We start from the raw sequence: 13,498 nt of genomic DNA, 5'->3' as shown, positions 1-13,498 counted from the left end.
AAGAGGAGAAACCTTAGCCTGTGCTGAATGCAGTCCTGTTAGCTTGACGAGACAGTTCTGAAGTAAAGTTGAGTAATTCAGTGCAGAAATGCAGTGATTGTACACTGGAGGAAAGAACTTCGCGGTCTCCTTGTATCTCTTTGTATTTCTAAGGAGTTTGCAGGGTACTCACAGGCTTGAGAGGCTTCACTATGATCATGACCTGCTGCCTGCCCTGCTTTCCTCTCCTCTCCCCCCTCCCTCCCTCCCTCCTTCTTTTTTTTTCTCTCAAAAAGAAACTCAGGAAATTGGCTTGCAGCCAGTGGCTGAGGAGCTTCCGGTAATCTATCCCAGAATCCTTCTGGAACAGTGCACCCCTTGACGCATGCAGCATTGTTCTGGAGAGTGGAGTTTTCATGAGGGAAAGACAGAGGCTAAAGGTGATGAACGCTGTGTTCGTGCAATCCCAGGATTAGTGCTGAAAGCCATGGAAAATAAACCAATCTGCTTTCTTCTCTGGCAGCATTTCTGCCCAGATGAGTAGGCCCATTGTGAACGCTGGCTAATAATTGCTTGTCGTATAGGTATGCTCTGAGTCTTGGACCCTGCCTGATTCAGCAAGGTGTTTAAACACATGCCTAACTTTTAAGCGCATCAGCTGTTCCACTGATTTCAATGAGACTCTTGATGTGCTTGAAGTTAAGCTAGTACTTAGGAACTTGGCTGAATCAGGGCCTTAATTATAGGAAAACCCAGAATACATGCTAATGGACTTGTTTTTGAAAATACAGTTTGTAGCGTAGCACTTTTATATTACTAAAACTCCAATTTACTTTGCTCATTCATGCTGTTAGGCAGAGGATAGAGAAGTGCAAAGAAGAACCGTAAAAGAGCTAGTTTTATTTTGCTTTGTAATCTATTTCACTTTCTGGCCGCACTAGTATGATGTTACAACGTTTTGAGTTGGAAACACTGTAGGGGAAAATTCTTTTCATATAAATGTTTCTATTTAATATTAGGTTTTGCAAAACACCATAACAAAATGTAAATTTGAGTGCTTCAGCTGTCAGATGCCACTCAAATATTTGTGACACACCCTGTGACACTATAAGCTCCTGTAAGAGAAATTATTGTTGCATCAGGCTTTGGGAAGCTAATGGTTTGCCCCTCCTGCTCTTCCCTAGATCCGCTGTCCTCTCATTCTACTGTTGTCAGACCCTTTGTTGTTGCATCTCAGTTGATCACTGAATCTGTAGTACTAGGTTAGATTGAGCTGCTTGAAACACCTTCACCTTTCCTCTGCACTGGGGTCAAGGCTGTCTCCTTCATTATACACAACTAGTTCCATGCCAGCCAGCCAGGGATGATGTAAAGACTGAGAGTGGGAGAACGAACTGTCCAGGTGGAGCAGAATGGGGAGAGGTTGAGCTGAGTAAGCATTTCTTATTTTAGCCTTTCAGATAGGACACAGTTAAATTTCAAGCAAGGATCTTGAACTTTTCTGGGAAGGAGAAACCAATATTGCCTTCTCAATGTTTAGATCTTCACAGCCTTTTATTTGGATTTGTTGCTGTATTTACAGCCAGTGTGTTTGGCTTGGTGTATGTATGTCTTTTTAATGGAAAACATGCTCCTTTGGAGAGTTGTAATTTGAGTTTGTTCCCCTTCTGTCACCCTTTTGTGAGAAGGGATGGATTTGTTTATAGCAGTGTGCTTGAGTAGAGGATTGGCACAGGTCGTGGGCATTTTGTGTTTGTGTACACATTTTTATGTGGGTTCCTTTTACCTGAAAAGAGGGATTAGGTGAGTGATAAGATCAGGTTGAATTTAATTACCATTTTAAAGTAATTGTGGTGGTGCCACTTTCTGTTTAGGCCACTGGAGATGCATTTGGTACTGGGCAGAAGGCAGGTGGTCAACTGCTTTTTTTCCCTTGGGAAACAGAAAACTTTAAGCATGAAGCAGCTTGTAAATAGTCATCTTGTGTGGGGAGACTCCTTGCTAGTCCGGAGAACCATTTGGGAGAGGAGGTTGATTCTGAATGTGGCCCAGTTAGTCAGTTTGATGGGCTCAGGGTTCTTCAACTTGCTTATTGGATCTGAGGTTGGAAATGCTAGTCTCAGGACTGGCCTGCTTTAGTAAAATGCCTTTCTTTTTTTCTGACACACAACTTTTCCACGGGAAACTGAGCAGATTTTATTAAAGGAACTTGGTTCGGTTAAAATCTATTAGCTAAAACGCAATCAGTTAAGTGTTGCCTTCCAGTTTTTTTGTATTACATTTTCCTTCTTTAATTTAGTTGTCTTTTCCTTTCTTCTGTTGCTGGGTGGAAAAACCCAGACAAAAAAGGAAAAACCAACTCTGCGTTAAGTGCTGTCAAATGCACAAAGCAAACAAACGGAGGAGAGGAAAATATTTCCCTCGATAATTTGTGGTAATCCTAAGCGTTACTAGTAACAATAGGGAAAAACAATTGAGGACAAAATGTGACCTTAAATGATCTATGTCCATCTTACTATACTACTTTTCACTTCTGTACGGCTTTCCAGACATGAATCTAAGAGCACTTGACAAACAGTATTGAATTTGGCCTCCTAAGACTGCTAAGAGTTCAGGAAGTATTATTACCATTTTTCAGATATGGAGGCTGAGGCACATAGAAGTTAAGGTCACACATGGGAATTGTATGGCAGTGCTAGGAACAGAATCTCTAGGTCTCCAGAATCTCTAGGGATTTCTTTGCCTCACTGTCTAAATTGCTGATTTCCATCCTTTCCTCTCCTTTTATGAGAGAGGATGCTCTGGGAGGTATGGGCCTGGGGTACTGGATTCAAGGGTTCTATAACCCCAGATCTGCCATTGGCTAGCTGTGAGACCTTGGGTAAATGTTAAACTTGATTTAGTTCAGTTTACCCAACTGTAAAATGAGCATAGTAAAGGCTCAAAGAGGGAGTTATGTTGTTTAGTTAGCAAGGTAAAGGACTTGAGGATCGTCTTACGAAAGGCATTACAGATGTGCAAAATGTCTTTATTAACGTTAACTATGATATTAAGAAGCAAAATGTATTTCACTACACTTTCTTTTTTTTTCAGGTTTCCTCTCAAAAAACCTACAAGGTAAGATGATGGGAGTTTGGTTGCCTGCTGTACTACAAGCTTCAAGATGACATTTTTTCACTATAAAATTACTTGAAAAAAATATTTGAAGCCGTGTCCATAGCTCACTTAAGTAAAGGAAGTGCACAAATTGGTCTGTGGTTCTACAGAAGGTCAGACTAGATGGTGGCAGTGATCCCTTCTGGCCTTGGAATCAGTAGAAACGAGTGCTCAAAACATAACTGGTGACACTTTTATAGTGCATGGTTCAGTGTTGTGCATAGCAAAAATGCTAATGGTACCAACTCAACTTATCTGAGACTTGAGATGATCCTAGAAAGTGACTCTGGCTACATGAAGGCTTTTTGTTTTAAATCTTTGTCTCCATTTTGAAATGAAGTTTTAAGGCAGGGTTGGGGGAACTGATGATTTTTGGATGCTCTTTTGCCCCTTTGTAAATTATAAATTGGCTTCATTTGTAAAGTGAAATTTGGCAAATTACATGACCAGTAAGCTTAATTGCTTTTAACACTTGGAAAGGTAAAAGGTTAAACACACTTTTTATCTGAGGGAGAGAATTTCTTCTCCCCTTCAGAATTTGGTGTCGATCTTTGACTGTTAACTTAAATGTTGCTTAATGTCTTCTCAGTATCTTTGTTTTTGTTTGTGTTTTTTTTCAACTGAGGTTACTTGAAGTTTCTTGGTAAAGTTTTAGCTATAACCGAGGGTCCTATGGTGAAGTGATCCAAAATCAGTTGCTTTTGTTTGACATAGGCATGGCAGCATTCTGAGCAGAGAGACACCAGCTGACAAGAAACAGAAGGTTGAACGCTGCAGTAGTGCACACGACTTTGATCCGACAGGTAAAGGCTTCAAAACTTCCCAGATGAGTGAAGGATTTAAAAGTTATTGGGGGCTGGAGTAAATGAGCTCTACCAGGCATAATGTTCAGGAGCTATTGTTCTCTATTAGATTGCAAAGTTGTGTGTGTTTTGGTTTTTTTATCTCTTCAATATTATACCCAGACTTTGCAGCAAAGGTAGGCAACTGAATTTGGCATCACCTTGCACAAGGTGACTTTCATCTGCGCAAAAATTAATCTAGACCAGTAACCTCAGGAAATGACCTAAATTATTTATTTTTAAGAAATAAAATAAATAGCCCAAATGTTCAGGAAACAAATATTTTAGCTTGTGGCTGGTCTTACTTGGTGGAGGAAATGCGAATACGTAAAAGGTTGTGTGGTCACAGCAGCAACTGACTTCCAGTTCCAGTGGGTTTTGAACCCTCTCTGCAGCCTTAAGGATGAAGCTGCACTCTCAAGAACTCGAATTTTTAAATAAAACTGAAGTTTGATGGACGTGGTGTCCATTGTTTCTGTTTCTTCTTTCTATGCCCTTCTGTGAAATCTGGACCATCTTTGTTAGTATCAGAGTCTAATGCTGTCTTGGGTACTGGACTGCAGGCAAAGATTGTTTCCTCTCCCCCTAAACCACTAACCCAGTGACTGCTGTGTGTTCTTAAAACTGTCTGACAGGCTTTTGCGTGTAAGCCTGCTGGCCCCATGCAGTGTTTCTCATGTTTGTGCACTCTGGTCCTGCTATTCTCTAGGGACTGTGGAACAGATCAGAGTAGAATCAGAAGTTGGTAGACTGGGATATGAAGGAAGTTTTCTTGCACAGAGTGGATCAAGCTACTGTTTGCAAACAATGTTGTAACGTTTCTGCCACTAGCTGCGTGGTTTCTTAAAATGGGCTTCTGACGTGCACTTTTCCGGGGGTGGTGGGAGATTAATGAGTGTGTCAATTCTCTTTAGGGTTAGGTAAAAGTAAAATATTTTGGTTTGGGTTGCGTGGAAGGTCGTCACAGGATTTTGAACTTAAGGTTTAGAATTTGGCTGCCTGGAAAGCAAAGCACATGTTCCTGGGACCTTTTAATCCCAGTACCCATTCTGTTGCTTTTAAGGGCTGTTGCTCTGCCCTAGCATTAACGTATCTGTGGTCTAGTCGGGTAGATAAACGCTTCATTCTAGCCTCCCAAATACTCATGCCTTTCTAAAGATGGATTCCAAGCATTGTGCACTTTCATATGTGCAAGCTGTTCTATGGTAGAGATGAATGGCTCTGGGGTCTGTATGCCCCCAAGACTTTTATCTAGAGTAACTTCTCTAATTCACTTGTTGGCACAGAGAACTTGGTTTATTGCACTTTTGTCTTCTGTGGTAGACCCTCCCCAGTGCGAGGTTACCTGTGTTGTTCACACTGGCACTATTCACACTTATTCCAAGTGTTATCACCTGTTTGTTGTTCATACCCTATTTGTGTTTTGCACGTTTTAACCTGATCATATAAATCATTCTTTTTTTTCCTTGAAGTTTTTTTTTTCTCATGTTTAGTCTCCATATTTTCTATATATCTTTCTCCTTTTTTCCTGCTCTTGTGCAGATAGCTCCTCCAAGAAGACAAAGTCTAGCTCGGAGGAGAGTAGATCCGAGACGTATGGTAAGCTAAAGCAGCCGCTCCAGCCTTGCATCTTTCCTGTCTGCTCCATGCTTTCCGCCTATGCACCCGAGGCCTTTGGCTTTTACTTGCTCTGCATGGCTTGTTTCGCAGTAGGGAGAGGGAAGCTGCGTTTTTAATGTGGTTTAGATGTGCAAGCATGTAACTGCTGGATACTAACCCATGTGTAGAAAGCGTAGACTGTCTTCTATATTCTCCTGTCTTCTGTTACCAGTTGGGAAAACTTGCTGGACCTGCTGTGTTTGGAGAATCTCCCTACCACCAAATAGTCGTGGCAGTGTATCAACACACTTAAGTCAGACTGGACTCTCAAGCATGTGGTGCTCATGCAGAACTGTCTGCATCTTGTTTTAACCATGAAGATTTCAGCTGGCTGGGATAGCAGGATTTTATTTTTTAATGATTTGCAGTTTCACTTTTTCAGTTTGGTAAAATGGAGAAACAGTTCTTCATAAATCCCTTTCATGGGTTTGGCAGGGGAATTTAACTGTACAGATATTTAAATTGATCACATTAATATTATCTTGGTGAGAACATTCACTCTATTTGCTTCATCCTGGTAAGGCTGCATTCCTTGAACTCCCATCTTGCTGCACCCTTGTATTCTCTGGCTCTTCAGGCCAATGTGAATCAGCACATGATTCTGCCAGGGAAAGCGCACGTCGTCTTATATTTCCCAGTTCACCCCCAAGATGTGCCATGACAGAGGATCTTTCAAGGAAGACCATTTACCACATAGCCCATAGCTCCTCATCTTCCCCTTCTAGCTTCCCTCAGGAGTGCTTGTCTTTTGACTGTGTCCTCTCCTCCATCAGAGTATGCTTGTGGCTTGCTGTGGTATTAGCACTCCTAAAGAGAGCAGTAGATAGGTAGTCAAAAGGTAAGCTGGGCTTACAGCTGGTATGAGTCTGAGACCTATCGGGATGGTAGACTGTCCGTCTGTCACCGACCTAGCTGAGGCTGTGTAGTGGACAGTCATCTGACTGTGATAAGTGGACCAACCTTTGGATCCTGCATGCTTCCAAGTGAGCTGGAGCTGCCCAGGCAAAGCCTGTGATCCTCTAGGAAGTACTTACGGGTGCAGACTCCTACCTGAAATCTTTCCTTGGGACTAGGGCAACTGCACTGCAGAAAGCCACGTCCTAAGATCAGTACCAAGACTTTCCAAACCTTAGAGTTGCTTATGCATGCTCCCCCAGAGTTTCTCCTCCTGTGGCTCCTCTGATTTTGTAATTTAACTTTTTGGGGACATATGGTAGACAAAGTAAGGAACACAGGCTTTGCACAGGAATTTCTTCAATGCACTCTTTCTTCAGTCTTGGCAGGAGAGGTACAGATCTAGGCAAAACAAATGCCAGAATACAATCCCTCACTCCCACGCCAAAAGTCCTTAGGAAAAGGCATGCCCCTCCTGCCACCATCTTGTTTTTGAAAATTGACACGTGCTCTAAGCAAAGGAGCTGGTCCCTTTAAAAGAAGTAGGAGACACCTTTTCAGTTCTTCCACTGAGGATTTTCCATGTTCTGACCTCTCACTATTTGCTTTCAGGCAGAGGTAGCTACGTCAGTGGCTCTACCAGTAGCAATCCTAGTGTCCAGTCAAGATAGAAGTGTCCAATGTTGATGGCCCTGTTTCAGCTTCCCAGATAGTCTGTTTCTGCTCCCAAAATGGGGGTTCTGATAGACACTGAAAGTTAAAACCATAAATATTTCACAAAACAAAATATTGATTTGTTTGAGACGAACTTATTCCCCAGATTGCTACAGCACCTTCCTTAGGGATCTGAAGCTGGTCTTGAGAGAGTATGGGCTGTTTGGGTGCCGCTGGAAGCCGATGTCAGGCCTGCCCTGCTGTAGCTGTATGCACATCTTCCATCTCCAGAAGGAAGGAACAAGGAAACTACTTGCCTGAAGACCAGACATAAGCATTTTAGAATGTTTCAGCTGACAAACTAGTACTGTGGAACTCTTTACCGGTTCCTAGCTAGCCAGGGCTTCTCTAGAGTGAATGCTGGCTAGCTAGTGACCCAGCAGCCATGCTGGCCATATCCAAATACCTTGAACCTCAACTAACTTTTGTCTAAAGCTGCTTAACCGTCATATAGTCAGACTGTTCCCTGTTAATTACAGGAAATGTTTGGTATGCCTAGTGGAATGTATCTGTGTTTATGCTACTTGCTCACTCTGTACAATGTCCTGGCTTTTCATGTCTTCATAGAGAAAGATGACTTCCTGACTTAAGCCTTTACTTCCGCCAAAATTTCCTGCAGATGTTCAGTCTGTGGCCAGGAGCTAGGAGAACAGTTTCCAGTCCTCCTTCCTTTCCAGTGGCCGTTTGCTGTGTTGGACCTCACCCTAACTTCTCTCTTCGTTCTCTACCTTCCCCAGCCCTGTGATACATGTGGAGAAGCCTGCTATTAGCTTTGGATAGGACCAAACTTTTTAAGAGCCTACAAGCAGAAATACTGAACTAATATTTTTTTGTTAGTAAGTGGATATTAATGCTGTCTCTGGCTTGCCATTGGGCGCTTAGTAATAGAAATCTCTTGAGTGGCAACAGGAAAATGAGGTGTCTTTGATGTATATGTATATGTATATGTGTGTGTGTGTGTTTGTAACTCTCTTGAAATTCTTATTTGAAGTAGCAATAAGCCAAGGGTCCTTGAGCAACTCTTTTCAGTGGGTTGGGGAATTAGGCAGGCAACACCATTCTCATGTCTAGAAATTGAAAGAGCTAACTTAAAATGTTTGACTTTCTGCTTCATAAATCCAACTACCCTTCTCCTGACTGTGTATTCAGTGAAGTTGTGAACATGACAGTAAAAGATTCCCAGTGTGGTCTGAGAACTGTATCTTAGTACTGTTCAGTGCCATTATAATGCAACTGAATCTCTTGGCGTATTTCTTATGTCTCTTTCATGGAGTGTAATTTTAGTCATGTAAACTGCATTTAGATAGAAAACTACCAGTCAGGATCTTGGGCTCCTTGCCAGCTAGCTTAGCCAATTAGCTTTTGCGATCATGGGAATTGTCTTTACATCCTTGAATTTTTTCTTCCACAGAGTCTCTTTTCTTGTGCATTTAATGACATGGGTATTTTTGCAGGTCATTGCTCCGTACGACGGACTCGACCCACTGAGTATAATTTACTCATTCCCGCTATTAGGATGTGAAGGTTGTTACATTTAATTTTCTTCTGAAAATAGTTTGTCCTTATTTATGTGCCTGATGGAACCCTAGAGGATTATTTTCTTCACTCTTCCTGTTTTGTTCACTTTAGTCCTCCCATTTTTTTTTTTTGTTTTTGTGCAATGCTTGTCCCTGGGCTATCTGAGCACCTTCCGGTAGTGCATTAATCCATGTGACTACACATCTGTCACGTCTTGTTTTTATCCTCCCCCTGAGGGAGAAGGCTGTGCAGTGGAGTGTCCTGTTTGGGTGGTGGTTTTTTAAAAATTTATTTATACAGTTGTACCTGTTATGTTTTCATTAAAGAAGGCAAGGTCAAAGAAAGGCATCTTGCGCTAGAAGTGTAAATGTAATGAGATTTGTGATGGTCCATGGACAGGTTCATTCCACAGACCTAGACCATCCCTGGAGAAAGGTCTGTCTCCTGCACAGACAAGCTTTACTCTTGTCATCAAGAGTTCCATTGTACCAGGGGAGCGTAATTGTCGACCACGATCTGTCCCAAAACTTGAGATTTTTCAGATATTGTGGGGCCAAACCATGGAGTGCTTTGAAGACAAGGACTGAGACCTTGAAACTTGATTTGATTCTATAGGAAGCCAATGTAGGGAGCCATAAAGCCTTTGTGGCTTTATGATACTGCTTCTGTCTTTTCAGCCACTGAGGCCTTGAAAGGACACTTGGAAACCCCTCTTCATTGCACTTACAATGGCCAGAAATGGCTTGGAGCGTGGGTTGAATGTGCTGTATCCATGGAAGCAGATGGCCCTATTTGTAATGATTTAAAAGTTCCAGGCCTGTATATAATGAGGATATCCAGGCTAACATTATGCATGGCGTTCAATGCCATCGATACCAAGTCTTATCAAAACTATATATATTGCACTAACCTTTCCATATGAGTTGGAGGAATGACTTCTGTTTCCTATTAATGGGAGAATCTCTGAACAATTCTGATCTTAAAGTGTTTGTGTGAAGAACCCATACATTAATTAATATTAAATTAATAATTGGAGATATACCAATCTCCTAGAGCTGGAAGGGACCTTGAAAGGTCATTAAGTCCAGCCCCCTGCCTTCACTAGCAGGACTAGTTTTTGCCCCAGATCCCTAAGTGGCCCCCTCAAGGATTGAACTCACAACCCTGGGTTTAGCAGGCCAATGCTCAAACCAATGACCTATCCCTCCCCCCATAAGTAATTGAACTAGAGTTGAGGGAAATTTGAAACTTCCATCCTGTGGGACATTCCAGCCTTTTTATTCATTGCAAAATTGGGACAAAAGGTTGACATTTCAAAAACTTGTGTGGAAAGGAAATTCAGAATTTTTTGCTACTTTTGACTAAAACAAAATATTTAATCATTCCTGAGATGATGATGATTGGTTTTGGTTTGTTGAACTTACCTGAAACACTTTGCTTCAAGTCTGTTCAATATAAAACTGCATTTTTCCACTGTGGTGTATTGCATCATGGGAGTTGTAGCTCAGGAGCCTGATGCCCCCATTTTTCCTTATGGGTCAAGTTCCATAATGCATCCAGCAACATACAACTCCCATGACCACCACTCAATATGAGAGATATCTGCATTGCTTTATGGAAGATGTAGTTCAGACTCCATTCTTGCCTGTGGACTGGGCTTCCTGAAGGACTACTAGAGCTCCTGTAAAGCAAATGTGCTGATAGGCAAATATAGTTTAGTGTTACACAGAACTGATTTCAAAATGAATTTTTTTGGGTCCATTCAAAAACTGAAGTGTTCAAAATTTGGAAAAATATTGATTTGCTGCTGACCCCTCCCCCGCTTCATTTTCCATCAAAAAATTAGTCAGTTAGAAAATTTCCAACCAGCTCGAGTAATAGCTAACATTTCTATAAAACTGTCCATTCTTAAAGATCCCAAAGCACTTTAGAGTTTTTAATGGATCAGACTCGCTGTTCCTGCAGTCTTTAACTTGTAGGAGGGAAAATTAATTGTTCAAACTGTCAGAGGTCAAACATCCTTACAAGTACCATGAAATGTCAGTGACCACGAAAAGCTAGGATCTTGACTCTTCCTAGCATTGTAATATTGGTCTGGTAATGAATCGGAGGGACAAGTGCCACTTACTGAATGGCCAGTGTCTAGGCTTTCCTTCGAACTCTGCATTTCTAATATGGGCTGAGCTCAAATCTGCTTAACTAAAATATTTTCTTGAGATCTGGCCTCAGGCCAAGAGCACAATAGCTTAGTGGGTTTTTTGTTTGTTTTTTTTTTTTCCCTCACCCTATTATGGGTATGAGAAGGGATTTTTCTTAATTTTGTCCTTTTTTAAAAAAAAACTGAAGTCCCTGCTGAGAACTGCATAATATGAAATAAATAGAGAAATCGCAGTTAAGGTGACATCTCTTCATTCCCCGTCGCAGATTAATTTTCACTTCTTTCCCCTGCTGGCTTAGAGTGGGAATGAGGTCAGTTGTTGATGGATGCAAGGTGTTCTCTTGGCAATAAATGCAATTATTGATCTGTAGTACAACCTGGTCCCCTACAGCCTCCATCTTTCCAGCCAAGTGAGGTCTTGAGACACCTTTCCAAGCATGGACTCGTACTAAGGAAATAGAAACATGAAGGATTGGAATGAATTATATAAAGGCAGGCAAGGTGACTGAAGGCTGCCACTTCATTATTAACTTGTGTCAGTGATAATAGTTGCTCTTTCTGTGTCGCACTAAATCTGCTTACTCAACATAATCAAGGTATGCTGCTCTAATAGTTCATTGCAACATTTCCATTACCATATTTCATGCATTTGTGATACTAAGTCACAACGGTACAGCAGCTCCTTGAAAACAACCAGCAACACGTCTTGGGTGTGGTTTTTCATAACTCCAGTCAGTCACGGTTCTCCAGATCATCAGAGTTGTATGCCAATGGTTTAAGTATCCAATGCAAGATCACATATTGTGGTGAGATCCCAGTCTCATAAGAATGGAGGTACAAGAGTCAACAGAATTACAGTGTTTTCTTAAATAGCTCAACGAGAGAGTTCTAAGTTTAAGGTATTTTAATTAATAGAAGTGAACAGGTGACCAACTTGTACCTGGTTATTCTTTCTCCCTGCCAGAGCAGAGTGAAACAGTGTAGTCGAGTCTTGCTCTTGTTCCCCTCCTTGGCACAGGCACAGAAATTGCTATACTGGGTTAGACGAGGCTAGTCCAGGATCCTTTCTGACAGTGGCTTGCATGAGGTCTTTCAGAGGAAGATGCAAGAAACCCCATAAAGAGTGATCATGGAATCAGTTTTGTTCCCGGTGCATGTGGTATCGGTACCTTTGTCAGCTAGCTGGGACATCCAGTACTCAAGGTGAAGACGTGAGTTTTGTTAATGCCAGGCCCTACTTAAGATTAGGGAAAGGATCAGGAACACGTTCCTTTGGGAATGCTTGTAGGGAGGAGATGGTGACTAATAAATTCTGACCGCTGTGGTCCTAATTAGACTCCTCTGCCATTCGCCTTCTGGCTTGTTCTGTACCTGTAAAATCCAAAGAAGACTGTCTTGGGATGTAAATTACACATCAGTAAGCAGCTCTCAGGTAGCATATTACTCCCTTACATATTACTCTGCATTTGGCACCAGGTTTAGGTGGTGAGAATGCCTCAATAAAACCATCTCCAGTATTATTGATTTTAGAAATAAAGCCAACCTATGCAGGAAATAAAGGGACAATGCATTGGCAGGACTATACTGTGCCTCTTAAACTAAGAAGGCTCTTACTAGTAGAAAGACTACCTCCTTAAACCTGAGGGTCTGGCAGCAGAGTTTAAAAAGAGCTGTTTGTTTGAAATAGCACGTGTTCCCTCTCCTACGCCCTGCCCTGGGGCATCATTCTTGTGTAGTGAGGCTTAGAGAAGATTGGTCACGTAGAGAAATTGGAGGTGAGGGAAAGAAAGATGTTCTTTTACCGAAGTAAATGAGGGGTGTAAAGCTTAGTGCTTCTCTTTAGCCGCGCTTCTCCTTCCCCCTTCTTGGTTCCATTCCATCAATTTGCTGCTTGCCACTGAGGAAAACATAAGGGCTTTGGCTTTACAGTGGAAGGGCAGGATTTGTTGCTAGAGTCGGATGTGAGTAGAAGGCTGCAGTGGTTCCAGCACCACAGACAACACAGGGTGGAGCGTGTTCTGATTTATACTCCTCATTTACGTTAGGATTAACTCCCAGTGAAGTTAGTATAGCTACGCTGGTATAAAAGTGGCGAGAGACCAGGATCAGGTCCAAGGTTTCCTTCACACCCTACTACCACTCACTCTTTCAAACAAAATTCCTTTTGGGATAATATTTTCATCGCCCTATTTATTCCTTCCCTTCTTCCCTCCCCACAAGAAATATCCACAGCCTAGGTCATTGAATGATGCTGGAAAAGATATTCCTACCCCCCACTGGCTCCCTGTAGAAGAGTTTTGCCTGGTGTTGCTGTGTAAATGAGCAAGTGGAATGAACGATTGGAAATAAGGACAGTCCTTTGTTTTGTTATCTCGTAGAGTGTAAAATGCTTTAAAGATTCCTTTATTTGTATTGCACTAAGTGCCAAAGTCCCCCGTCAATGTAGGGCCCTACTGTGCAAACATTCAGGGAAACACACTTTCCACGGCAAAGACCATGTAGTCTAATGCAAAGAGTTCCTAGTTATTTATTTATATATTGACTAATAAGGGTGGTGGGTAGGTCAGAGAATTGGCTA

At 41.9% G+C, this 13,498-nt stretch overlaps 1 protein-coding gene across 7 annotated transcripts in view; it reads left to right on the top strand.

Annotated features, from left to right (window-relative positions):
• ARHGEF12 (Rho guanine nucleotide exchange factor 12) overlaps positions 1-13,498 on the top strand; it is a 92,959-nt gene that overhangs the window by 33,756 nt on the left and 45,705 nt on the right. For 4 of the 7 annotated variants that reach the window (XM_050921928.1, XM_050921929.1, XM_050921927.1 and 1 more), the window contains exons 2-4: positions 3,073-3,096; positions 3,850-3,938; positions 5,520-5,576. The exons of 1 other annotated variant lie outside the window; for it this stretch is intronic. In XM_050921928.1, the coding sequence (XP_050777885.1) occupies positions 3,073-3,096; positions 3,850-3,938; positions 5,520-5,576 (170 nt within the window). The remainder of the gene's footprint in view (positions 1-3,072; positions 3,097-3,849; positions 3,939-5,519; positions 5,577-13,498) is intronic. 2 more of the 7 variants (XM_050921931.1, XM_050921930.1) reach the window with 1 other exon arrangement.

This window comes from Gopherus flavomarginatus, chromosome 13, assembly GCF_025201925.1.
Source record: "Gopherus flavomarginatus isolate rGopFla2 chromosome 13, rGopFla2.mat.asm, whole genome shotgun sequence".
Classification (NCBI taxonomy): Eukaryota; Metazoa; Chordata; order Testudines; family Testudinidae; genus Gopherus; species Gopherus flavomarginatus.
Note: the sequence above shows the minus strand (reverse complement) of the source record. Positions and strands in the feature narration are given on the sequence as shown.